The sequence below is a fragment of the Tasmannia lanceolata genome, unplaced genomic scaffold, assembly GCF_043159265.1.
Source record: "Tasmannia lanceolata isolate RefF3 unplaced genomic scaffold, GAP_Taslan_0.1 ptg000007l, whole genome shotgun sequence".
NCBI lineage: Eukaryota > Viridiplantae > Streptophyta > Magnoliopsida > Canellales > Winteraceae > Tasmannia > Tasmannia lanceolata.
In genome coordinates, this window is record NW_027518684.1 from 13,636,145 (window position 1) to 13,662,283 (window position 26,139).

General features: G+C 42.8%; 1 protein-coding gene, 1 non-coding gene and 3 pseudogenes across 4 annotated transcripts; 4 read left to right on the forward strand and 1 right to left on the reverse strand.

The window, feature by feature from the left end:
- The first annotated feature begins 3,385 nt into the window (after positions 1-3,385).
- On the forward strand, positions 3,386-3,488 carry LOC143882371 (U6 spliceosomal RNA). Its single transcript, XR_013252211.1, has one exon. It is a non-coding gene; the product is annotated as a U6 spliceosomal RNA (small nuclear RNA).
- A 197-nt stretch (positions 3,489-3,685) lies between these two features.
- LOC143881992 (cold shock protein 2-like) lies at positions 3,686-4,916 on the reverse strand. 3 transcript variants are annotated; one of them, XM_077385360.1, is made up of 3 exons: positions 4,421-4,916; positions 4,148-4,327; positions 3,686-4,105 (listed from the first exon to the last, which is right to left on the reverse strand). In XM_077385360.1, exons 1-3 carry the CDS (start codon positions 4,671-4,673, stop codon positions 3,978-3,980), a joined length of 561 nt encoding a protein of 186 aa, XP_077241475.1. In that variant the 5' UTR covers positions 4,674-4,916; the 3' UTR covers positions 3,686-3,977. The 3 variants fall into 3 exon arrangements, with proteins under 3 accessions (XP_077241475.1, XP_077241474.1, XP_077241473.1); XM_077385359.1 differs by having other exon boundaries at positions 3,686-4,324; positions 4,436-4,916; XM_077385358.1 differs by having other exon boundaries at positions 3,686-4,916.
- Positions 4,917-8,226: 3,310 nt separating this feature from the next.
- LOC143880597 (subtilisin-like protease SBT3 pseudogene) lies at positions 8,227-10,518 on the forward strand (annotated as a pseudogene).
- A 118-nt stretch (positions 10,519-10,636) lies between these two features.
- LOC143880598 (subtilisin-like protease SBT3 pseudogene) lies at positions 10,637-14,531 on the forward strand (annotated as a pseudogene).
- Positions 14,532-20,874: 6,343 nt separating this feature from the next.
- Positions 20,875-23,169, forward strand: LOC143880599 (subtilisin-like protease SBT3 pseudogene; annotated as a pseudogene).
- Positions 23,170-26,139: the final 2,970 nt, after the last annotated feature.

A 26,139-nucleotide genomic window follows, 5' to 3' on the forward strand; every position in this document is an offset into this window, starting at 1 on the left:
ATCAGACCCCCCCCCCCGTTTTTTTTTTTGAAGAACGAAGAAGAAGACGAAGAAGCATGGAACACATCTCCTTATATCCAATAAATGTTCAATTCTATACATAGGCTTCCCATGAAGGCCGTGTTTGGATTGCGAGAATTGGAAACAGGAATCGATATTTGATTCCTTTTTGGCTGATTCTAGTGTATGGCTGGGCATTGGTGGTGTAAAGGAAACGCGGCAAAATTTTGCAGGAAATAAGAGTGGAGATGGAAACCCCCAAAATAAGTGGTATTCGTTCATTCGAGTGTCTCTCTCTTTCTCTCTCACATAAAATCTCTCACCAACGGGATATTTTTCTCTTAAAAGGGAAATATTTAAACAGATTTCACAAAGATCGGATCCTAAACAGTCTCTATTCTCCCTCGTTTATGGACACATTTCCACGGCAGAAGGTCTTCTCATTTTTTCCGTTTCTTTTTTTTTTATGGGTTAAGATCATTTCTGTTTGATTTTCACGTTCTTACCCAAACACTAGAAACACGCAATACATTCCATTTACGAAAAGAATCGGAATACGATTGGAATCGAATGTGGATTCCCCAATTCTTGATTCCTGCAATCCAAACGTACCCAAAGTGTTGTCCACTGCCTTATCACCATCATTGAACCCATAGAAATAATGATAGTCAACCACGTTGAAAATCGGCTGATTTCAATATGATCCGAGAAGTCAACCACATAGGCATTAGGGTTGATCTTATTAACAACTTTACAGAGACCGACCTTTCTGGTTTTCATCTTGTGATAAGTGCCGCGTGGATATCTCTCATTCCCAGAGTGCACCATAACCTGATCTCCTTCAACTGACATCGAGCGTTGGGACCTTCTTTGAACAATTCATCACTCTTAGTAATGGCAACTCATACCTCATCATAAATGCACCAAATGTGGTCAAGCATAGGCTTCTCCATCACCAATAACTCAATCATCAAGCGGTAGCGGAACTAAATCCACCATATGTAACTTCAAATGGAGTCATTCTTTGTAGATTTGTTGGCAGAGAGCTATTGTAAGCAAATTTTGCAAGTGGAAAACCGAATCCCAAATCTTCACATTATCTCCTCCTATGCATTGAAGTAGACTCCCCGGACTTCTATTAACAATTCTTTGCCTGCCAATCAGTTTGTAGATGGGCAGTGCTGGAATGATTTAACTGGGCCCCCAACTTCTTCCCAAGTGTGAGTAAAAATGACACACAAATTTCGCATCACGATTTGAAATGATTGTAGTCACTAGTCAGCATCCCATGTACATGCACAACCTCCCTCAAAAATAATTCCGCAACATGCGATGCACCTGCAGTGTGAGAACATAGTATAAAATGGGCCATCTTGGAGAACCAAACGACCACCACAAAGATAGTCATGTCCCTTGGTTTTCAGAGGCAATCTGAGCACAGAGTCTTTAATAAGATAAATATAAATAGATGTAACTACGGGTAAGGGTGTATGCAGTCCGACATTCTGTGACTATCCCTCACTGACAAACTTTGCATCATTTGATCAATCTTCCAACATCCCTACTCATGGTAGGCCAATAGTATCATTTGGATACATCCTCCAAGGTCTAATCATGCCCCAATGCCCACCAAGCCCTTCTTTATGTAGCTTTGTATATGGTCTGACATTCTGTGACTGTCCCTTATTGACAAACTATGCATCATTTGACCAATCTCCCTACATCCCTACTCATGGTGGGCCAATAGTATCGTTGGGATACATCCTCCAAGGTCTTATGGTTGGGATACACTCCTTGATGACGGTGGCATCCAAGTGAAGAAAAAGTGAGAAAGGCCGAACTCCCTTGTTGGAGGTGGTGGCACAGTATAAAGAGAAAATGAGGATAGCCGAGCTCCCTGGGTAGAGGTGGTGGCCCTCAAGTGAAAAAAAATGGAGAGGGTCGAACACCCTTGGTGGTGGAGCTCGAGTGGAGAGATATTGATGAGAACCAAACCCTTTGGTGGAAGAAGCACTTAGGTGGGACAAGGAAGAAGAGCTCAAGCCCCTTTTAGAAATGTTGTCAACCCAACCAACGGCTAAGATGAGGACAAGTGTCACGCATCACCTCAAAGCTCAAGAAATTCAAAAATTCTCAAAAATCCTCCCTCCTAGAATTCTTGCTTAAGGCATTGTTGGCTACCTCACTTCAACTAGAGTCTCACCTCGGCTCCACCCACCACTTTGGCCAGAGTCGCACCCTACACCTCGGTTCCACCCACCTCAACCAGCAAGAACCCTCACACGAGGTGAATGGAAGGTGCTCCACCTTGGCTCCACCTTAGCTAGCCAGAATTCCCACTTCCGCTCCGCCCGAGCACAACCACCAGAGCCTCACCTCGGCTTCCTCTCCAACACAGTCACCTAGACTGGCACTCGGTAGAGCCTTGCCTCGGCTTCCTATCCAACACCCTCACCTCAGTCGGCACTCACCCGAGCCTCGCCTCGAGCTTCTCGACAGGCACTCACTAGAGCCTCTCCAGAATCCCACCGGGTTGATGTCTTGTACATGTTGGACAAAATGACGCAGACCTAGCATGGCCAAACTAACATGGGCAGTTGCCTAGGCAGGCCGACCTGGGAGATGGACGTGTTAGCAGGTTGCCGCCCATCTAGACGCCCTCCAAATGCCTAAGCGCCAAACTACTTCCTTGGCCCGGGCCAACCCAAGGAAGTGGGGGGCATGTGATGGGGGTAAAAAATTCAACGCCAATCGAAGACGAGCATGTGGTGGGCATCCAACCAATAGCAAGTAAGGACTCAAATCTCTCCTATAAATAGAGGCACAATCTCCAAGATATGAGACTTTAACCATTTTCGCATTCAATTAGTTCGAGAGTTCTAATCAGACAGCTCATATTATTGTTGCCGGTTCTGACATAAGTGTCGGAGAGCCTCCTCAGAGTCCAAACTCCAAGCGGTTTTCTAATCGTTTCTTTGTGACCATAGGTCACCTCCTCAGGCGTGCTTCCCCCATTCAACCTCAGGTAAGATTTCGGTGGCAGCACCTTTAAAACAAAATATTGTTAGCAGCAATATTTGCAAGTCATTTCATGCACGACCAACTAAATAAGTAATGCACTAGATCCAAGCCCTGAATATTGCCGCGAAAAAGATACCTAGTTTCATCCCTGGTCTCAGTTTGCTTGAACCTTTCTCGACATTTTCCACATTATTTCATTAACTAACTTACATATTTCTATTTACATAAATACAATGACAACTAAGCCGTTCAATCATATTTATGAAGGTAGGGTGATGAAGACCCAAGTCATCATTTTGTAACAGTTAAGATAGGAATGAGAAATCCCGGCAATAAACATCCTCATCAACATCAAGAAAATAAATGTAGTATCATGTCCAAAAAAAAAAAACTAGAATGATACAGAGAAGATTAGCATGCCCTGCACAAGGATGACAGGCACAAATCGAGAAATTCTCCCAATTTTCACCATTCAAAAAAGAAAATTGCAGTAATGTGCAGTTATGAAGATAGTATAGAAGCTAAAATATAAGATCCCAACTATAAACCAAGGCCAGTGAATCACAATATGAATCGTAAGACATTCTCCAATAGAAAATCAAATGGTACTATGATACCTGATAGAATCTCTTACCAAGCACATCCCAAATCAGAAGAAAGAAGATAAAATGCAAAGTGAATAATATAAAAAAGGGACTCCACTGATTCATATCAAAGAGACATGCAGTGATCGATAAAACAGAAAAAGGAAAATTATATCTTCCTGAATTAAACAGAAAAAGGAATAATAATTCACTCCAAAGATGCAAAATCTACTAGGAAGAAACCGTCCACTACGACACTAATTTCGAAACCCAAAACACCATAAGAACAAACATACTCATCATTTATGATCATTTGAGCATTCCACTGAGAAATGCCCCAAACCCAAAACACCAAAAGGATAAACATACTTATCATTTCTGATCATTTGGGCATTCCCTCGCGAAATGCCCTGGTTCTCCACAACGGTAACAACCACCACCTCCTCCACCACCACCACCACTCGAATACCCACCACCACCACCACCCGAATACCCACCGCCTCCAAATCTCCCTCCCCCGCCCCTGGCCCCACCCCCGCCACTTCCTTGATAACAGTCCCTCGCCAAATGACCACTTTCCCCACAATTATAACACGCCCCTCCCCCACCACCACCACCATAACCACCACCACCACCACCATAACCTCCACCGCCACCATAACCACCCCCACCACCACCGTAACCGCCACCGCCACCGTAACCACCACCGCCACTCCTCCCTCCTCTCCCGCCACTCCTTCCACCCCTCCCATAACCACCACCACCACCGTCACCACCGGAAAACCCTCTCCCTCCACCGCCGGAAAACCCTCTACCACCTCCACCACCGCCTGAAACCTCAGATCCGTTGGGCCCAGTCACATCAACAGCTTTCGTCCGTCCATCGTCACCACAATCGATCTCGAATTCGACCGCCTCACCTTCCGAGAGGCTGCGAAAACCTTCAGATCGGATCGAAGTCTGATGAACGAACAGATCTTCGCTTCCATCATCGGGGGTTATAAATCCGAAACCTTTTTGCCCGCTAAACCATTTCACAATCCCGGTCGATCGCATACCCTCCGCCATCTCTTCAAACAGAATCGCAAAAAAACCCTAACCCTAATCTAACCCCTCAAAGATGAAAAAAACCCTAGATCTTAACTTAACAGAACTTCCATTGCCTCTTCACCCTCCTTTCTAAAACTGGAATTATAGAGAAAAAAATCTCCGGGCCTCTTTTTAATTCCTAATTTTGGAAGGAAAGAAAGAAAAAGTAGGGAGAGAGGCTGCCCTCGGTTTGTGAAGGGCATCACTATAAACGGTTTTAGGGCTTTCTATTTCAGCACAAAAGGAAAGGAAATCTAGTTTGATCGGACGGTTGAAAAATGATAACGAGTAGTAGGGCAAAGATCCTCCATTGGTTCGTGTCTTTGGACGTTTCTAAATTCTGAGGAATATTTGGTGGAAAATGACCAAATTCCATTTTACTATTAAAGACGATATGGTAAGGTCCGTAGACTTATCAATGCTATGAATTTGGACGGTCAGGATTGATTCACTGCCTACGTCTCTATCATTGTCTGTGTACGCACGTACTTGGGGACTAGGGCCGGCGATAATTCTCACCCTCTAGAATAATTGAAATAAGGACTTTTTTTTTAATAAGGGAAATGTTATCAACACTACTTCTCTATTTTGATGAGGGCACTCCTAACTTTATTAGAAGTACAGTATGGCTCACACCATAGAATCATCCGAACCGTCCATTTGATGGGCCACAGCCAACATAGGTTGTGCCCCCAAAAATTAATTCCATAGGTTGATCCTAACCCTCTGATCTATCGAGGGTTAGGATCAACCCTCGAACATTCAGATCGGAGGGTTAGTATCAACCTATGGAAATGATTTTTGGGGCACAACCTATTTAGGCTGTGGCCCATCTAATGGACGGTTTGGATCATCCTATGGTGCTGGCTATACCGTAGTTTTAATAAAGTGAGGAGTGCCCTCATCAAAATACAGAAGTGCTGATAACATTTCCATGTGCCCGAAAGAAAATGCGTACCACAAAAATCATCTCCATTGGATGATCCTACGCCTTCGATTAATACATATTTCTATACGGTGTAGTTTATATATAGAGTAGATGATTGGGATCAACCAATGGAGCTGATTTTTTGGGCACAGGCTAGTAATGTTAGGGGCTTAGGGCCCAACAACTGAATGGTTTGGGTCTTCTAATAAGGGCTTCCTTGCATTTTTCAAAATATATGCTCAGTTGCTCACCTACAAACATATGTAGTATATATTGGGCCCACCCCACCTATGTGCATACATCATGTAATGCGTATTTTTTAGAAAATTCCCTGGGCCATTTTGTTCAAAGACCCAAATCGTTCATTTGTTGAGGTTCAACGTAAATAGGTTGTACCCCAAAAATCATCTCAATGATCCTAACCCTCCGATCTAATATGATGACACTGCATAAAACTCTCCGCGGATCGAAGAGTTAGGATCATCCTAGGGAGATATTTTTGGTGCAAGGCCAATATATGTTGGGTTGCAACTAAGGTTTTAAATTTCGGTTTCGCTTTCGATTTCGGACCCCCATGGAAAGGGAACCGTTTCAGTTTCGGAAGGAAATTTCAGTGGAAATCCTTTGAGATCAAGGAAACGTATGGAAATATATGTAAATGATAGAATCTAAAGATGAAACTACATGAAAGGCTAGAATAAGCATATATAAATACGCACATAGAAATCATCATATAAGCACGACAACCATCCATAATGGTTTTAAACATCAAACACCTAATTACATGCACAGTCGCAAATGTCTAACAATTTAGTACCGGCCAAATTTCACATGTACTTCATATAAACATTTATAAATAATGCATGCACCACATTTTGCGTTCACTTCTTATAAACATAATCATATTCATACTAATATAGTAGGCGACTATTACACTTATGACTTTGGTTTATGTATTTCGGTTTCGGTGGAGATGGAAATGAAAACATTTCGGCCATTATGTGTCGGTTTCGGTGGAAATTTAAAACCACGGTTGCAACAATGGACTGTTTGGATCTTCGAACAAAGTAAGCCCATGTGATTTTTTTTAAATACATTTTTTTATGGTGTCCACCTTCTTCAAAGATCTAAACCATTCATTGTTGGTTCCTGTTCAAAGGGAGAATAGGGAGAGAGAATACATGTTGTGAGAATATGGCCGGGGCCGACCTTGTCTAAAGTTAAACAAGGGAAGTGCTAGTGTCCATTGCAGAAGGCATTTTGCGGATGGTCTGTTGCATGTGAGAGCAGCCACCAAGGCTCTCTTTTCAGCAGATTTTGTCTTCATTAATGAGGTGGATGCTCTCACATGCAACAGACCATCCGCCAAAATGCTTTCTGCAATGGACGCTAGCAAATCCCTTTAAGCATCAATTGTTGGACCCATCAATGGTTAAGCCAGTAATTGTAATTATTATATGGGTAAAAATTCAGAGTTCCTTCAAATTGAATATTAAATGGGTTGGTTGCCATTCGCATTTTTAGTTGGTATAATTATGGTTAATTTAGAGGGATGTCATCATAAATAAAAGTTCCTTCAAATTGAATATTAAATGGGTTGGTTCAAGTTATCTTTCTTTCTGTTAAAAAACTAGAAATTTTAGAAATGTTTTTTTTTTCTAAACTTTTTTAGAAATTTCCTGCAATCCAAATCGGGCCGAAGGGGAATTTATATTTCCACCATCCTAGCTACATCTAATAAATTGGTGGCAATATTTATAGGGCGATGATATTTTCACCCCCTGCAGTATGCATTCGCTTCCTTTTACGTGATTTGACGTCAAAAAGCGTTAAAGATGCCCACTGTTCACGTTATAAGGGGGCGGATGCGTACTGCAGAGGGGTTGGAAATATCATCTCCCTATTTATATGATCATTATAATTTTTGAGCAGGTGTAAGGTTGATTTTGTCAGATATAACGATAATCACAGTCCTTAACAAGAAAGGGAATGACTGAGTTCTTGGCGACACACTCAGTTCGACAGAGATGATGACACAGACCCCTGTTTAAGAGGTCTAAAATAAGAGATCATAGGTCTGGAGCACTTGCCTGGTCCATCTGTTTACTCTCTGCTGTTTGGATTCACAAAGCATACATCTCAAGCCCTACATTTCTTGGTTCATTAGTTTGCTTGGTTCGGTTTCACAAAGCTCAAGTCTCGTGCCTTGTGTTACCCTGTTCATCAGTCAACTTGGTTCGGGTCCTAATTCACACTGTTTAGGTCTCGAGCCCTATCTCACCGAGTTCACTTGTTTCCTTTCGTTTGGGTTCCTATTTATGATTTGTGATTCCCTATGGCCGCATTTCTTTCTACATAAAATGGGTGTCAAATAAATTTTATGACCATTTTCCACTTAAAAATGGACGTAAAACAAATTTTACGTCGAAAATTTTACGTTGAAAGAAACGGACACATAAAACAAATTTTACGTCCATTTTTCCATAGAAAAAAACGGAGCATTAAAGATTACATCAACAAGCATTTGATCTATTAGCTCGGCAAGTTCATATATATGTGGTGCAGAATTCTCACCTCTCCTCACCCATTTTCATCTCACTAGTCATGGAAGACGTCTCCTCTTCCATGGTCATATTCTTCCTTCTCCTTCTTTCTGGTTTTTCCATGCCGGTCTCAGATCGCAGGCCTTACATCATCCACATGGACAAATCCGCCATGCCAGCTCCCTTCGCCACCCACGAAAGTTGGTACCAATCAATGCTCTCATCCCTTTCAGATAGCATCCCCTCTACCCATCTCTACACATACAACCATGTGGTTCATGGGTTTAGTGCTGTGTTGTCAACCTCCCAACTTGAACAACTGGAAAGAATGCCAGGTCATCTAGCCACATACCCAGAGTCCTATGGCAAGCTCCACACAACCCACACCCCTCAGTTTCTAGGCTTGAGTGCCCACACCGGCTTATGGCCGGCATCTGGGTTTGGCGACCACATGATAATTGGGATCCTCGACACCGGAATCTGGCCGGAGAGTGAGAGTTTTAACGACCAAGGCATGCCGCCTGTGCCGGAAAGATGGAAAGGCGACTGCGAGACCGGTACAGAATTCAATTCTTCTAACTGCAATCGGAAACTCATCGGCGCTCGTTCGTTCACTAAGGGGCTGAAAGAAAGAGGAATTCCCATCAATCTAACTAGGGATTATGATTCTCCAAGGGACTACTTTGGACATGGGACTCACACATCATCAACTTCGGCTGGAAGCCCGGCCACCAATGTCGATTACTTTGGCTACGCAAAGGGCACAGCAGTTGGGATGGCACCTAAGGCCAGATTGGCAATGTACAAAGTCTTATTCTACACTGACACCTTCGAGTCGGCAGCAACCGATGTGTTGGCCGGAATGGACCAAGCAATTGCCGATGGGGTCGACCTCATGTCCTTGTCATTGGGGTTCCCACAAACACCTTATTACAACAATGTAATTGCACTGGGAGCTTTCGCCGCTATGGAGAAAGGGATATTTGTAGCCTGTTCGGCGGGAAATAGTGGCCCTTTTGCTTACTCCATCTTTAATGGTGCTCCATGGATCACAACAGTGGGCGCATCCACCATAGATAGAGATTATAAAGCTTCGATAACGCTCGGCAATGGCGTTACAACCATTCAAGGGAGATCAATTTACCCTGAAAACATCTTTATTTCCGGTGTCCCTATTTACTATGGACAGGGCAATTCTAGTAAGGAGAGATGTGATTCTTATTCTCTCGATCCAAAAGACGTAGCAGGGAAGATCGTCTTCTGCTCACTTGAGGATTTCGATTCACAGATATTAGAAGTGAATAGAACTAGTGCCAAAGGAGCCATCTTTACTACTGATTATACAGATACCATGAATTCCATGTTTCCCTCTGTGTACTTCATGCCATTTGTGGAAGTAAGCGTGGAAGATGGGGAAATTGTGAAGAAGTACATAACAACAGAAGCAGCAAATTCAACTGTGGATATCAATTTGTTGATAACAGAGTTGGGTGCAAAACCAGCCCCACAAGTGGCCGAATTCTCTTCAAGAGGGCCCAATGCCATCAGTCCATTGATCCTCAAGCCTGATATTATAGCCCCTGGAGTTAATGTCTTGGCTGCCTGGGTGCCCAATAGACCCGTGGTACGACTTGGGTCCAATCGCTTGCTCTCAGATTATATCCTTGAATCCGGAACTTCCATGTCATCCCCCCATGTTGTTGGTATAGCAGCCTTGCTACGAGCATGTCACCGTGATTGGAGCGCGGCCGCAATTCGCTCCGCGCTCATGACCACCGCTAGTGTAACAGATAATACAAATGGACCCATCACCGATATGTTTACCGCGGCCGCTGCCACGCCTCTTGATTTCGGAGCAGGGCATATAAACTCAAACAAGGCCATGGACCCCGGCCTTGTGTATGATATAGAGTTGCAAGACTACATAGATTTTATCTGTGGACTCAACTATACAAGCCAACAGATAAGGGTCATCACTAGAATGTCCAATTACACTTGCACAAAGGCTAATCTGGATCTCAATTACCCTTCCTTCATCATCATCATCCTTAACAAGTCTGCCAACTCGTCCCAGGTTACGTTCAAGCGAACTTTAACGAACGTCGTGGATTCTTCGCCTATTTATCGTGCGGTTGTGACAGCACCAGCCGGGATGAAAGTCGTGGTGGAGCCACAGAGACTCTCCTTTGCTGGTTTAAAAAGCAAGCAAGAGTTTTCCATGAGCGTGGAGATAGACTTGGGAAAGGTTGGATCAGAGAGCAAATATATGAAAAATTATGGGTATCTAAGCTGGTATGAAGTATGGGGTAAGCATGTGGTCAGGAGTCCAATAGTGTTTTTCTCTGAACCTTAAAAAGAATTTAGTATGCAAAGCTCAATAAGCCAATGATGAGAATTTTGAATAAGTTGCATTGTTTCTTAAGCAAATAAATACAGTGAGCTTTGAGCATTAAGCTGCTAATATTTTGACAATGGGATTTGGTGTCTCACACCTGGTATGTTAAAATATTGTGCTGATTTTAATGAGATTTACAATTGATAATGATTATGTCATATTTCCTTTTACCAGCCTCACCAAAAAAGAAGGTTTGTGGGTCCTATCAGTGCATGAAGTTCAGATTTTACGCTGATAGGTATTTTTACTCCAATAAATCATGCATATAAAAGGGCTCTATTTGGCCATTCCATCCCATTTCAAAAAAAAAAAATCATGCATATAAAAATGTTACATGGCTTAAAATCATAAATTCATATGTATACTCATTTTCAGTAAATAGATTGCAAAGTTTAAAGGTCTTATTGGATTCGAACCACCATCCTCTTGGGAACATTGTCGCCATACCTCATTTCCCAAACACTTTACCATTTAAGCTAAAGATCTACCTCTTGTCTGCATATGTACAATCAAATCACGTAACAATGGGCTGATACAGTTCATATGAGCAATAAGATCACATGTGCTATGGACATATTTGTTTCTAAAGTCATGATACAAGTCAATTTTGTTTCTAATAACACCACCAAAACGAGGTCATACGTAGAAAAGTATAAACAGATAGATAAAATAACAAAGGAGAATGATTCATAGTCAAAGGCCCTGTTTGTTTTGGATTTTGAGAAACAATTGTGAGGCCAAAACTGATTATTGGACTCAAAATTAAACTTAAAATTGAGTCTAATAATCAGTGTTGAACTCACAATGCATCCAAAACAAACAGGGCCTAAACATACAACAACCCATTTTATTCAGCACCTAGTCCTGTTCTATAATCAGGTACAGGCCCACTAAGGTTGAGTCAACATTATTTTCACTATTAGCATTGGTCATTGTTTACAGTTAAAGGGGACAAAAATATAATGTACTAAGGTAGAATAGTTTCAATATACAATATGTTTCCAACAACAGTAAGCAACAGATGGGCAGAACAGGATCAACTTGGTTAAAGATAAGGAAGATTATTAAAATGATATACAATGTTCAAGGACTATGAAGTGAGTACTAATTTTAGAGAGTGAAACGAGAAGTAAATGCAGATAAAGAATTAACTTACATGTCCAAACAATCAAAGTCGCTCTGCTTAAGCTTTGCACTGGTGACTAACATGTGTACTGAAAATGCCACTCCGCATGGGGCTGCTTGAAAATAAAGCCTAATACATTTTTTTATGAAAAAAAGAATTGTGTATGGATAGAACCTGGGAACAATGAAATCAAATGTAATGTTCATAACTCATAAGGTGAGGATCCAAAGTGGAAGAATGAAGTAAACAGAACCACTAAAAATAATCAAACATGTCTACATGTAATCCAATTAATAATTTGCTTAGCAAGCTAAATTGGCCAAATTATAATTCTCTATTTTTTTGCACAATACGACATGAATTCATTGGAATTATTTTCCAATAAGCATTGGGAATTACGTTCTCTTCTCACTCAAGCCATGCATATCCAAACACCATCACCTTTCTTTAGAGTACCTCTGAATCTGTTTTGTCGCTTACCATTTGATCAAGCTCAGCCAATTCATATATATATATATATATATATATATATATATATATATATATATGGTGCTGAGCTCTCACCTCTCCTCACCCAATTCAATCTCACAAACTCATGGAAGAAATCTCCTCTACCATATTCATATTCTTCCTTCTCCTTCTTTCTGGTTTTTCCATGTCGGCCGTACATCATCCACATGGACAAATCCGCCATGCCAGCTCCCTTCGGCACCCACGAAAGTTGGTACGAATCAATGCTCTCATCCCTTTCAGATAGCATCCCTTCTACCCATCTCTACACTTACAACCATGTGGTTCATGGGTTTAGTGCTGTGTTGTCAACCTCCCAACTTGAACAATTGGAAAGAATGCCAGGTCATCTAGCCACATACCCAGAGTCCTATGGCAAGCTCCACACAACTCACACCCCTAAGTTTCTAGGCTTGAGTGCCCACACCGGCTTATGGCCGGCATCTGGGTTTGGCGACCACATGATAATTGGGATCCTCGACACCGGAATCTGGCCGGAGAGTGAGAGTTTTAACGACCAAGGCATGCCGCCTGTGCCGGAAAGATGGAGAGGCGCCTGCGAGACTGGTACAAAATTCAATTCTTCGAACTGCAATCGGAAACTCATTGGGGCTTAAAGAAAGGGGAATTCCCATCAATCTAACTATGGACTATGATTCTCCAAGGGACTACTTTGGACATGGGACTCACACATCATCAACTTCGGCCGGAAGCCGGGACACAAATGCCGATTACTTTGGCTACGCAAAGGGCACAGCAGTTGGGATGGCAAAGGCCAGAGTGGCAATGTACAAAGTCTTATTCTTCACTGACACCTTTGAGTCTGCAGCGACAGATGTGTTGGCCGGAATGGACCAAGCAATAGCCGACGGGGTGGACCTCATGTCCTTGTCATTGGGGTTCCCACAAACACCTTACTATAGCAATGTAATCGCACTGGGTGCTTTCGCCGCTATGGAGAAAGGGATATTTGTAGCATGTTCGGCGGGAAATAGTGGCCCTCATCCTTACTCCGTCGCTAATGGTGCTCCATGGATCACAACAGTGGGGGGTCAACCATAGATAGAGATTATAAAGCTTCGATAACGCTCGGCAATGGAGTGGCAACCATTCAAGGGAGATCTATTTATCCTGAAAACATCTTTATTTCTGGTGTCCCTATCTACTATGGACAGGGCAATTCTAGTACGGAAACAGGTGATCCTGATTCTCTCAATACAACAGAAGTAGCGGAGAGGATCGTCTTCTGCACGCTTGGGGATTTCATTTCGTAGATACTTGAAGTGAGTAGAACTGGTGCCAAAGGAGGCATCTTTGCTCCTGATTATACAGAAACCTTTGATTCCATGTTTCCCAGTCGGTACTTCATGCCATTCGTGGGAGTAAGCGTGGGGGATGGGGAAATAGTGAAGAAGTACATAACAACAGATGCTGAAAATTCAACTGTGGATATCAAATTTGTGATAACAGAGTTGGGTGCAAAACCAGCTCCACAAGTGGCCGAATTCTCGTCAAGAGGGCCTAATACCCTCAGCCCATGGATCCTCAAGCCTGATATTATAGCCCCTGGAGTTAATGTCTTGGCTGCCTGAGCCCCCAATAGACCGAGGTACGACTTGAGTCCATTCGCTTGCTCTCAGTTTATATCCTCGCATCCGGAACTTCCATGTCGTCCCCCCATGTTGTTGGTATAGCAGCCTTGCTACGAGCATGTCACCGTGATTGGAGCACGGCCGCAATTTGCTCCGCGCTCATGACCACCGCAAGTGTAACAGATAATACAAATGGACCCATCACCGATATGTCTACCGCGCTCGCCGCCACACCTCTTGATTTTGGAGCAGGGCATATAAACCCAAACAAGGCCATGGATCCTGGCCTTGTGTATGATATAGAGTTGCAAGACTACATAGATTTTATCTGTGGACTAAACTATACAAGCCAACAGATAAGGGTTATCACTAGAATGTCTAATTACACATGCACAAAGGCTAATCTGGATCTCAATTACCCTTCCTTCATCATCATCCTTAACAATTCTACCAACTCGTCCCTGGTTACCTTCAAACGAACTTTAACAAATGTCGTGGATTCTTCGCCCATTTATCGTGCGGTTGTGACAGCGCCAGCCAGGATGAAAGTTGTGGTGGAGCCACAGAAGCTCTCTTTTGCTGGTTTAAACAGCAAGCAAGAGTTTTCCATGAGCGTGGAGATAGACATGGGAATGGTTGGATCAGAGAGCAAATATATGAAAAATTATGGGTTTCTAACCTGGTATGAAGTTGGGGGGAAGCATGTGGTCAGGAGTCCCATAGTGTTTTCCTCTACACCTTAAAAAGGATTTAGTATGCAAAGCTCACAAAGCCAAGGGTGAGAAATTTGAATAAGTTACATTGTTTGTTTAGCAAATAAATACAGTGAGCTTTGAGCATTAAGCAGCTACGATTTTGACAATGGGATTCGGGATGTTGAAACATTGTGCTGATTTTAACGGGATTTACATTTGATAATGATTATGTCATATTTCCTAGAAAACTCTTAGAAATCATAGAAGGCCTAAAAATCCTAGGAAGTCCAAAACCCCATAAATCATGGAACCGTAGTGATCTAGGGCTGGCAATTTCAACCGTAAAAACAGGGATCTACCCCGCACGGGGCGGGGATTCCCCGATTTGGGCGGGGACGGGGACGGTTTTAGGCCCGCCCCGATTTAATACCTTGCATTATGCCATTATCAATACATAATTTGGATTATCCCAAAAATTATATTTTTAAAATTTCAAAATTTTCATTTGGCCTTTGTCTTCTAGTGTGCGGGGCGGGAATGGGGATTAGATATTCCCTGCGGGGCGGGATGCGCCCCGTTGCCAGCCCTAGATCTTTGAAGTTTAGAAGCGATCGAACCTTAAAAGACTCGATACAAATCTTATAAAAATCCTAGAAATCATAAAATACTCAAAGCATAAAAAATTCCCATTGGAAAACCCAATAGTGGGGCCCACCCAACTAATCGTAGGGCCCGGTGACCGATCGGTCACAGTTAATCTAGTGTTTGACAAACTCGTCGTTTAATTTTAATCAAGAATCGGTAGCCCTTCTTGTTATAACGACACTGGACCAAAGACACCTCATCAGGTTTGGATCTGAATGAGATTTTCTCTTCGTGTGGCTTGTAACATACAAATTCAGGACCTCCTCCTCCGGTTTCTTTGATTGTCACCAGACTTCATGCAAGGATCCAGGAGTGGAACCTCCCATTGTTCCAATATGGATCACCTTCGCTGGCCTCCCTCCGTAAGTCTTCAACTAAAATTTTCTGGCTTCGATATGAGGTACTCTTGGGAGGATGCTCAAAATAAGCACTCCAACCATTCAAGGCATTAGACTAGGCAAAAAGTCATTTTAAACTTCTAAAGTACTATAACCTCTAAAATGCTTCATAGGGCCAAATTTTGGCTTGATTCTCCCAGGGCAAATACAGAGAGCCCACTAAATTGCTCTCGTGGGACAAGATTCGGCCTAGTTAATAGTAGGAACTGGCCGAACCAGATTCCGCCACCTAGCAGGGTAGTAGAGCTTGGAATGGTGGATCCAGTGTGTGGTAGATGCTGGATCGATCCAATGTATGATAGCTGTTGGACCGGTCTTTTACCTTGCCAAATGGGCGGTTGTATTGGCATTGTCGGTGCCATCCTATCAGAAAGCAAAGCAAAGCAAACAATCTATCAACCTGCGTGGAAAAATTCTCCCTAGAGGGTTAAAATGGCCTAATCACTTCAAAAATTTCCTGAGCTACTATTTGGGATAACTTGTGCGAATTTTCATTTAGACGTTGCCTTAACGTAGCGGCTAAGGCCACATCTTGGAGTAAAATCGGCGCATCAGAGTTTCGCGAAGTATCTCTACTTGGTGAAACTGGATTACGATTCTCTACCGGTGGAGGATTTTCCATATTAAAAGTCCTTCGATCTTGGATCTCAACACTCTTGAAAACATTAGAATCACTAGTTTTCGATCGAGGATTGCTGGCATGATTGCCCCAAAAATCATCTCGATGATCCTAACCCTCCGATCTAATATGATGACACTGCATATAAATCTCCAAGGATGAAAGAGTTAGGATCATCATAGGGAGATATTTTTGGGGCAAGAGTAATATAGGTTGGGTCGAACCAAATGAACTGTTTGGATCTTTGAGCCCCTCTGAATTGTTTTAGAAAAAAAAAACACATTTTTTTTACGGTTTCCACCTTTCTTCAAAATTTAAACCATTTGTTGTTGGGCCCTGTTCAAAGAGAGAATACGGTTGTGACTTGTGAGAATATGGCTAGGGCCGACGTTGTCCAAAGATTTAAACAAATCAATTGTTGGGCCCCATCGATGGTTCATGGAGACAGCGGTGGGGTAAGTACCGGTTGTACATAAAAGTGTTGTATTTGGGAGAGAGAGAGAGAGTGTGTGTTGTACCAGTTGTGGTAAAAGTGGTGTGAATTAATCCTACGAGAGGGTGAATTAATCTTATCTTCTATTTTTTGCTTCCTCAAGATAGAAGTTTCCAATCTCCTATAGGAGGTCTTATTTCCGAATTCCTGAAATGACTTGTCTCACCTAGGGCTGGCAACGGGGCGGGTCGGGGCCGGATGTTGGGGTCCCCTACTCCTTCCCCTCTGCGGGGAATTTTCCCCCTCCCCTTCCCCTCCCCATTGCGGGGATGGTGGGGAATCCCCCTCCCCTCCCCACGGGGAATATCTAATCCCCATCCCCTCCCCTTCTCCGCCCCGCATCCTTCGGGGACAATCACTTTACTTTGTTAAATGTTATGTTTAAAACTAATGATTTGCTAGGGACAATCACTTCAGGCATGTTGCGGCTTGGCTATTGCATGTGAGAGTAGCCACACAACCCACACATAGGCTAAGATTTTGTCTTATTCATTTTATTAACCCTAGCAGATCCCTAATTCCCAATCCCACTTGCCAAAAAGTATTGTACGTGCCACACCATAGGAAGATCCAAACCGTCCATTTGCTGGGCACACCATACTACCATAGGCATAGGATGATCCAAACCTTCCACTTGATGGGCACATTGTAGGATGATCCAAACTGTCCATTTGATGGGCCGCAACGTAAACAGGTTGTGGCCCAAAAATCATTTCCATAGGATAATCCTAACCCTCTAATCTATAGAGGAATTGCATATTATGATACCTTCTATAGATCGGAGGGTTGCAATCATCCTATGGAAATGATTTTTGGGCCGCAATCTATTTACGTTGTGGCCCATCAAATGGACGGTTTGGATGATCTATGGTGTGGCCTGTAAAGTACTTTTAAATTGTAGCCTATCAAACGGACGGTTTGGATCATCCTATGGCGTAGCCCATACATTACTTTTTGAAAAATAATGGACTATATGAGCGCACACCATATAAAATCTCATCACTCATCAGAGAGATGTTGCCTTTATTTGGGGGAGGGAGATTTTCAAAGAATTTAATGTTGCCTTACAGTGATGGTTCGATGGAGAGATTTTAGGGAGTTCTGAGGGTAATATACTAATATAATGAGGGACAATGCCCAATGGATTATGGGTAAAAGAAAACATAAAAAGCTATTTCAGGGATAAAACTGTACTAATGGAAATTATGAAAATTTTGGGGGAATCTTGTAGATATGTTTTGATCCAAGGGGTTTTTAGTAGTTTTCCCAAAAAAAAAAAGAACACTTAAAAAATACAAGAAAAAAATGGCATTAATGCGGGGCGGAGCGGGGCGAGGCGGAGCAGGGCCAACTCCATCCCCTTCTCCTCCCCTTCCCCGCACCAGGGAATTTTTTAAATCCCCTTCCCCACTCAAATCGGGGAATCCCCTCCCCAAGCGGGGCGGGGCGGATCCCCACTTTCCCGGGTGAAATTGCCAGCCCTAGTCTCACCTTGTTTTGCTCCCAATTCAGGGATTCCCCCATCTCTCTCTTGCCGTTTTTTGTTTCCGCCTCTAAATTAACTCCACCAACATCTTTAATCTGCTTGCCCGGGAGGGGGTGAATTAATCCCATTCCTGAAATGACTTCTCTCACCTTGTTTGGTGTATTGATTTAAATGGATGTCATCAGAAATAAAAGTTCCTTCAAATTAAATATTAAATGGGTTGGTTCAAGTTATCTTTCTTTCTGTTAAAAAATTAGAAATATTTTTTTTTAGCAGGTGTAAGGTTGATTTTGTCAGATGAAACGAAGCAAGAGATAACATAACAAGAAAGGGAATGACCGAGTTCTAGGCGACACAATTAGTTCGATGGACGTGAAACAGACCCCTGTTTAAGAGGTCTAAAATAAGAAATCAGAGGTCTAGAGCCCTTTCCTGGTCCATCGGTTTGCTCTATGCAGTTCGGGTTCCCAGAGCATACATCTCAAGCCCTACATATCTTTGTTCATTAGTTTGCTTGGTTCGGGTTCACAGAGCTCAAGTCTAGTGCCTTGTGTTGCCCTATTCATCACTCAACTTGGTTCGGGTACTAATTCACAATGTTTAGGTCTTGAGCCCTATCTCACCGAGTTCACTTGTTTCCTTTCGTTTGGGTTCCTATTTATGATCTGGGATTCCCTATGGCCGCTTTTTTTTTCTACGTAAAATGGTTCTCAAATAAAATTTAGGCCAAAATTACATTTACACCCCCTCTAGTTTCTAACACATTCAACTCTAACCCTGACTTTCAAAACGTGACAACCCCCTAAGGTTTCAAAACGTGACAAGTACACCCCCTCTGTCAACGGTTCATCAATTTAACCTGACGGAAAGACTAAAACAAACTATGGTTATTATTTTGAGGACAGAAATACCCTCATTTGCAGAGGGATTAGGGTTGCACCATTTCCCACCGCCGTCACCTCCATCACAGACAATAAAACCCCACCCAATGGCTACATCAAACCCACATTTCAAGAAAAAAACATTGATAAAAATAAAATAAAAAAGCCCTAAAATATTAGGGTTTATGTGCAAATCATGATAATGATGTGCTTGAAGACAAATAAAACTCCTAAATTGAGGTTTTATGTTGATAAATAAACAAGGTTTGAATCAAACCCTAATTTTCGGTTTTCAAGTCCGAAAATCCTAATTTTCAGTTGGGGAAGACGAGGGTGTTTTGGTCATTTCCACCTCGCCATCTACTCCGTCACGTTAAAAAAACTTCAGGGGGTGTACTTGTCACATTTTGAAACCTCAGGGTTAGAGTTGAATGTGTCATAAACTAGAGGGGGTGTATCTGTATTTTTCCCTAAATTTTATGCTCATTTTCCACATCTAAAGAAACGAGATTTTGCATCAGTGGTTGAAAAATATCCTCTCCACCAGGCCCCACAGATCTAATGGTTGCAGAAAAACTTGCTATACTTTATCCATGGATTGAGTGACTCCATATGTCATCTTGTCTCATGATACGTATATATAAGGTGTACAGGAGGTAGTTATTTTAGGGATTTGCATTCTAGGTTTGTGGGTATGTGTTTGAGTCATGGGTGTTAGTATTTATTATGTGTCATGTTAGTGGTAAGTGGGTTGATGATGTGGCATTCCCGTTGTGCTTGTATTTAAGTTTAAGTATTTCAATGAAATGGAGAAGAAGAGAAATTTTATAGCAAAAGGGAAACTTTGTTCTTGGGGAGTCATGGTTCCTCTCGAATCTAGCCATTAGGAGGTCATGTCGCCTTGAATCAACCTCTCTTCCCCTCTCCCTCTTTTGTTTTGTTAATTTGTGTTACGGCAATTAGGCATGTAACATCTCTGTTGTCTGCAATAAGTGAAATTTGAAATAATTAACATGGTTAATTTTACGGCAAATGATAGAAGGCAATTTTTGAGTTCCCCAAAAGGTAATGTACCATGTAAAATCATTGACATATGTGAAATAGAAGGACTACCAAAAGAACAAAAATGGACATTTTAACGTTTCTTGGTAAAACAAAAAAGGAGTACCAAAAAAACAAAAATGGACCTTGCCTGATGGATTAAGGATACAAGATCATCCAATCATGATGTCTGGACCTATGGTTATAATTTGGACCAACAAATCTTATCACATTACATGAGGCATAAGTTGGGCCCAATAAGTGCCTTTTAGGAAAGATGCTAACAATTAGACAAACTGTTGGTAATTTTCATTAACAGTTACATCTGCAAGAGTGCAAGGTCCATTGATAATTACCTTTGGCTCTCTGCAAGGTCTATTCAGTAACTGCCCATAAAAAAAGAGGTCTATTCAGTAAAATTCTTGTCAGTAATTGTCCATTCATTCAGACTATTAGTAGTTGTCATTAGCAGTTTCCATTTAGTAAAACTTTTTGGAACCCAGATGATTAATCAGTGTTTAAATAACCTCCAAACGGCCATGGTGATTTTCTTCTCTCACAACCCTTTTGTTGGAACCCTGATTGTTAAACTTCAAACGGATAGCTATAAACGAGGAACCAAGAGTATAATTCTCTATTTTTTTTTTTTGCACAACACGACATGAATTCATTGGAATTATTTTCAAATAAGCATTGGGAATTACGTTCTCTTCTTTACAATACCTCTGAAACGGTTTCGTCGCTTTCCATTTGATCAAGCTCAGCCAATTCATATACATATGGTGCTGAGCTCTCACCTCTGCTCACCCAATTCAATCTCACAAAGTCATGGAAGAAATCTCCTCTTCCATGTTCATCTTCGTCCTTCTCCTTCTCTCTGGTTTTTCCACGTTGGCCTCGGCCACGGAACGTCAGCCGTACATCATCCACATGGACAGATCCGCCATGCCAGCTCCCTTCGCCACCCATGAAAGTTGGTACCAATCAATGCTCTCATCCCTTACAGATAGCATCCCCTCTACCCATCTCTACACTTACAACCATGTGGTTCATGGGTTTAGTGCTGTGTTGTCAACCTCCCAACTTGAACAACTGGAAACAATGCCAGGTCATCTAGCCACATACCCAGAGTCCTATGGCAAGCTCCACACAACTCACACCCCTAGGTTTCTAGGTTTGAGTGCGCACGCCGGCTTATGGCCGGCATCCGGGTTTGGCGACGACATGATAATTGGGATCCTCGACACCGGAATCTGGCCGGAGAGTGAGAGTTTTAACGACCAAGACATGCCGCCTGTGCCGGAAAGATGGAGAGGCGACTGCGAGACTGGTACAAAATTCAATTCCTCAAACTGCAATCGGAAACTCATCGGCGCTCGTTCGTTCACTAAGGGGCTGAAAGAAAGAGGAATTCCCATCAATCTAACTAGGGACTATGATTCTCCAAGGGACTACTTTGGACATGGGACTCACACATCATCAACTTCGGCCGGAAGCCCGGCCACCAATGCCGATTACTTTGGCTACGCAAAGGGCACAGCAGTTGGGATGGCACCTAAGGCCAGAGTGGCAATGTACAAAGTCATATTCTTCACTGACACCTTCGAGTCGGCAGCAACCGATGTGTTGGCCGGAATGGACCAAGCAATTGCCGACGGGGTCGACCTCATGTCCTTGTCATTAGGGTTCCCACAGACACCTTACTATAGCAATGTAATTGCGCTGGGAGCTTTCGCCGCTATGGAGAAAGGGATATTCGTAGCCTGTTCGGCGGGAAATAGTGGCCCTGATGCTTACTCCATCTTTAATGGTGCTCCATGGATCACAACAGTGGGGGCGTCGACCATAGATAGAGATTATAAAGCTTCGATAACGCTTGGAAATGGAGTGGCAACCATTCAAGGGAGATCAATTTATGCTGAAAACATCTTTATTTCTGGTGTCCCTATCTACTATGGACAGGGCAATTCTAGTAAGGAGACATGTAATTCTGATTCTCTCGATATAACAGAAGTAGCGGGGAAGATCGTCTTCTGCTCGCATGGGGATTTCTTGTCGCAGATATTTGAAGTGAATAGAACTGGTGCCAAAGGAGCCATCTTTGTTGCTAATTATACAGATGCCTTGTATTCCATGTTTCCCACTCTGTACTTCATGCCATTTGTGGCTGTAAGCGTGGTCGATGGGGAAATAGTGAATAAGTACATAACAACAGAAGCAGCAAATTCAACTGTGGATATCAATTTTGTGATAACAGAGTTGGGTGCAAAACCAGCCCCACAAGTGGCCGAATTCTCTTCAAGAGGGCCCAATGCCATCAGTCCATTGATCCTCAAGCCTGATATTATAGCCCCTGGAGTTAATGTCTTGGCTGCCTGGGTGCCCAATAGACCCGTGGTACGACTTGGGTCCAATCGCTTGCTCTCAGATTATATCCTCGAATCCGGAACTTCCATGTCGTCCCCCCATGTTGTTGGTATAGCAGCCTTGCTACGAGCATGTCACCGTGATTGGAGCACGGCCTCAATTCGCTCCGCGCTCATGACCACCGCAAGTGTAAAAGATAATACAAATGGACCCATCACTGATATGTCTACCGCGCTCGCCGCCACACCTCTTGATTTTGGAGCAGGGCATATAAACCCAAACAAGGCCATGGATCCTGGCCTTGTGTATGATATAGAGTTGCAAGACTACATAGATTTTATCTGTGGACTAAACTATACAAGCCAACAGATAAGGGTTATCACTAGAATGTCTAATTACACATGCACAAAGGCTAATCTGGATCTCAATTACCCTTCCTTCATCATCATCCTTAACAACTCTACCAACTCGTCCCTGGGTACCTTCAAACGAACTTTAACAAATGTCGTGGATTCTTCGCCCATTTATCGTGCGGTTGTGACAGCGCCAGCCAGGATGAAAGTTGTGGTGGAGCCACATAAGCTCTCTTTTGCTGGTTTAAACAGCAAGCAAGAGTTTTCCATGAGCGTGGAGATAGACATCGGAATGGTTGGATCAGAGAGCAAATATATGAAAAATTATGGGTTTCTAACCTGGTATGAAGTTGGGGGGAAGCATGTGGTCAGGAGTCCCATAGTGTTTTCCTCTACACCTTAAAAAGGATTTAGTATGCAAAGCTCACAAAGCCAAGGGTGAGAAATTTGAATAAGTTACATTGTTTGTTTAGCAAATAAATACAGTGAGCTTTGAGCATTAAGCAGCTACGATTTTGACAATGGGATCTGGGATGTTGAAACATTGTGCTGATTTTAACGGGATTTACATTTGATAATGATTATGTCATATTTCCTAGAAAACTCTTAGAAATCATAGAAGGCCTAAAAATCCTAGGAAGTCCAAAACCCTATAAATCATGGAACCATAGTGATCTAGGGCTGGCAATTTCACCCGTAAAAACTGGGATCCGATACCCCGATTTGGGCGGGGATGGGGATAGTTTTAGGCCCGGCGCGATTTAATACCTTGCATTATGCCATTATCAATACATAATTTGGATTATCAAAATAATTATATTTTTAAAATTTCAAATTTGTCCTTTAGCCTTTGTCTTCTAGTGTGCGGGGCGGGGATGGGGATTCCCTCCCCACCATCCCCCGAAGTGTGGACCGGGCGGGGATGGGGAATTTTCTTTGATGTTGGGACGGGGACGGGGAATGCAACATCCGGCCCCACCCCGCCCCGCCCCGTTGCCCGCCCTAGATCTTAGAAGTTTAGAAGCGATAGAACCTTAAAAGACTCGATACAAATCTTATAAAAATCCTAGAAATCATTAAAATACTCTAAAAACATAAAAATTCCCATTGAAAAACCCAATAGTGGGGCCCACCCAACTAATCTAGCGTTTGACAAACTCGTCGTTTAATTTTAATCAAGAATCGGTAGCCCTTCTTGTTATAACGACACTGGACCAAAGACATCTCATCAGGTTTGGATCTGAATGAGATTTTCTCTTCGTCTGGTTTGTAACGTACAAATTCAGGACTTCCTCCTCCGGTTTCTTAGATTGTCACCGGACTTCATGCTGGGAGCCAAGAGTGGAACCTCCCATTGTTCCAATAAGGATCACCTTCCCCGGCCTCCCTCTGTAATTCTTCAACTGAAATTTTCTGGCTTCGATATGAGGTACCCTTTGGAGGATGCTCGAAATAAGCACTCCAACCCATTCAAGGCATCAGACTAGATATTGCAGGAATATGTGTCGAAATCAATCTCAATGAGGAACTCCATGATCTCATCTGGTTAGGATCCGGGGGGGAGGAACTTTGCAAAAAGTCATTTTAAACTTCTAAAGTACTATAACCTCTGAAATTCTTCCTAGCGCCGAATTTTGGCTTGGTTCTTCCAGGGCAAATACAGAGGGGCCACTAAATTGCTCTCGTGGGACAAGATTCGGCCTAGTTAACAGTTGGAACTGGCCGAACCTGATTCCGCCACCTAGTGGGGTACTAGAGCTTGGAATGGTGGATCCAGTGTGTGGTAGATGCTGGATCGATCCAATGTATAATAGTTGTTGGACCGGTATTTTACCTTGCCAAATGGGCGGTTGTATTGGCGTTGTTGGTGCCATCCTATAAGAAAGCAAAGCAAACAATCTATCAACCTGCGTGGAAAAATTCTCTCTTGAGGATTGAAATGGCCTAATCACTTCAGAAATTTCCTGAGCTACCATTTGGGATAACTTGTGCGAATTGTCATTTAGGCGTTGCCTTAACGTAGCGTCCACATCTTGAAGTAAGATGGGCGCATCAGAGTTTCGAGAAGTATCTCAACTTGGTGAAACTGGATTACGATTCTCCACTGGGGAGGATTTTCCTTATTAAAAGTCCTTTGATCTTGGGTCTCAACACTCTTGAAAACATTAGAATCATTAGGGTTTCCAGGAGCACCGATAAGTCTACTTTAACTTCTGGTATTGTCATTTAATGTTCGCTTCGCATTGGGACCCACCGGGAATGCCAAAAATTCTTTTCGATCAAGGATTGAGAGCAGAGATTATAAAGAGCGCGAAGAGAGAGCGGTTAGTGAAGAAGCAAATTTCCTCCCATCCATCCCGTAAGCCTTGTCCACCGGTGACTGGTGTTCACCTATTAGTTCTTAGTTGCGCCGATTCCTTGCCCCTACTGTGACTATATGCTGGATAATAGATTTGACTGAAGGGGAATAGATTAGTTGGGGGATCGCCCACCTTGTACCTACTAGTATGAAGGAACACACACGATGCATGCGTGCGTGTGAAAAAAATGCATACAAGACATGCCAAATTAGAGGCAAAGCTAAATTTGGCATTGCTTGTGGCCCTCTTGGTGTGGTCCATCCAAGCCAGGTAGGCCTGGAAGGCCAGGTGATCGTATGCTCCTGGATCAATTTGGATTTGAATTATAACTTTTTGTTCACGAGTATTTCGTCATTTATCATGGGGGTACATTTATAAATAAGTAGAAGTCAACCTGGAATAAGTAGAAGTGACATTTGCAAGAAATCTTCTTAGTAGAAGTGTGTAGACTCATATTTACATGAAATGCTATAGAAAACTCTATTGTAATGAAAAGGAAAAATGAGCTGTAATTTTTTTTAAATGGGTGATCTGTGAGCTGTTATTATTTAATTTCGCCGCCATGAACAAGAAGAAATAACAATGGAGTACGGATATCTAGCTAAACTTTGAGAAGAGGTAAAACTACCATTAATGTAGGGTAATGATGGGGTGTAAAAACTCCAGCCACTCACAGGCTGCCACCTGTCCCAGAGCAGGTGAACTCCAGCCACTCACAGGCTGCCACCTGTCCCAGAGTAGGTGAACTCCAGCCACTCACAGGCTGCCACCTGTCCTGGAGTAGGTGAACTCCAGCCTCTTACAGGCCGCCATCTGTCCTGGACACCTGTCCAGGACACCTCACCAGGTTTTCCCTATAAAAAGGGATTCAAAGCTCAAACCGAGGGGTAATGAAAAATTCCTTCTCTCCCTAAAAACTCTTAGACATCTCCCCTTCACTCCTGCTCATACTGACTTGAATGTCGAAGGGCCTGTCCGGAGTAAAACCCGGTCTGGTCTTCTGACCTCGCTTG

What these genes read in the sequence shown, in the direction of transcription:
- LOC143881992 (XM_077385358.1), bottom strand. Translation starts at nt 4,673, where the DNA reads ATGGCGGAGGGTATGCGATCGACCGGGATTGTGAAATGGTTTAGCGGG.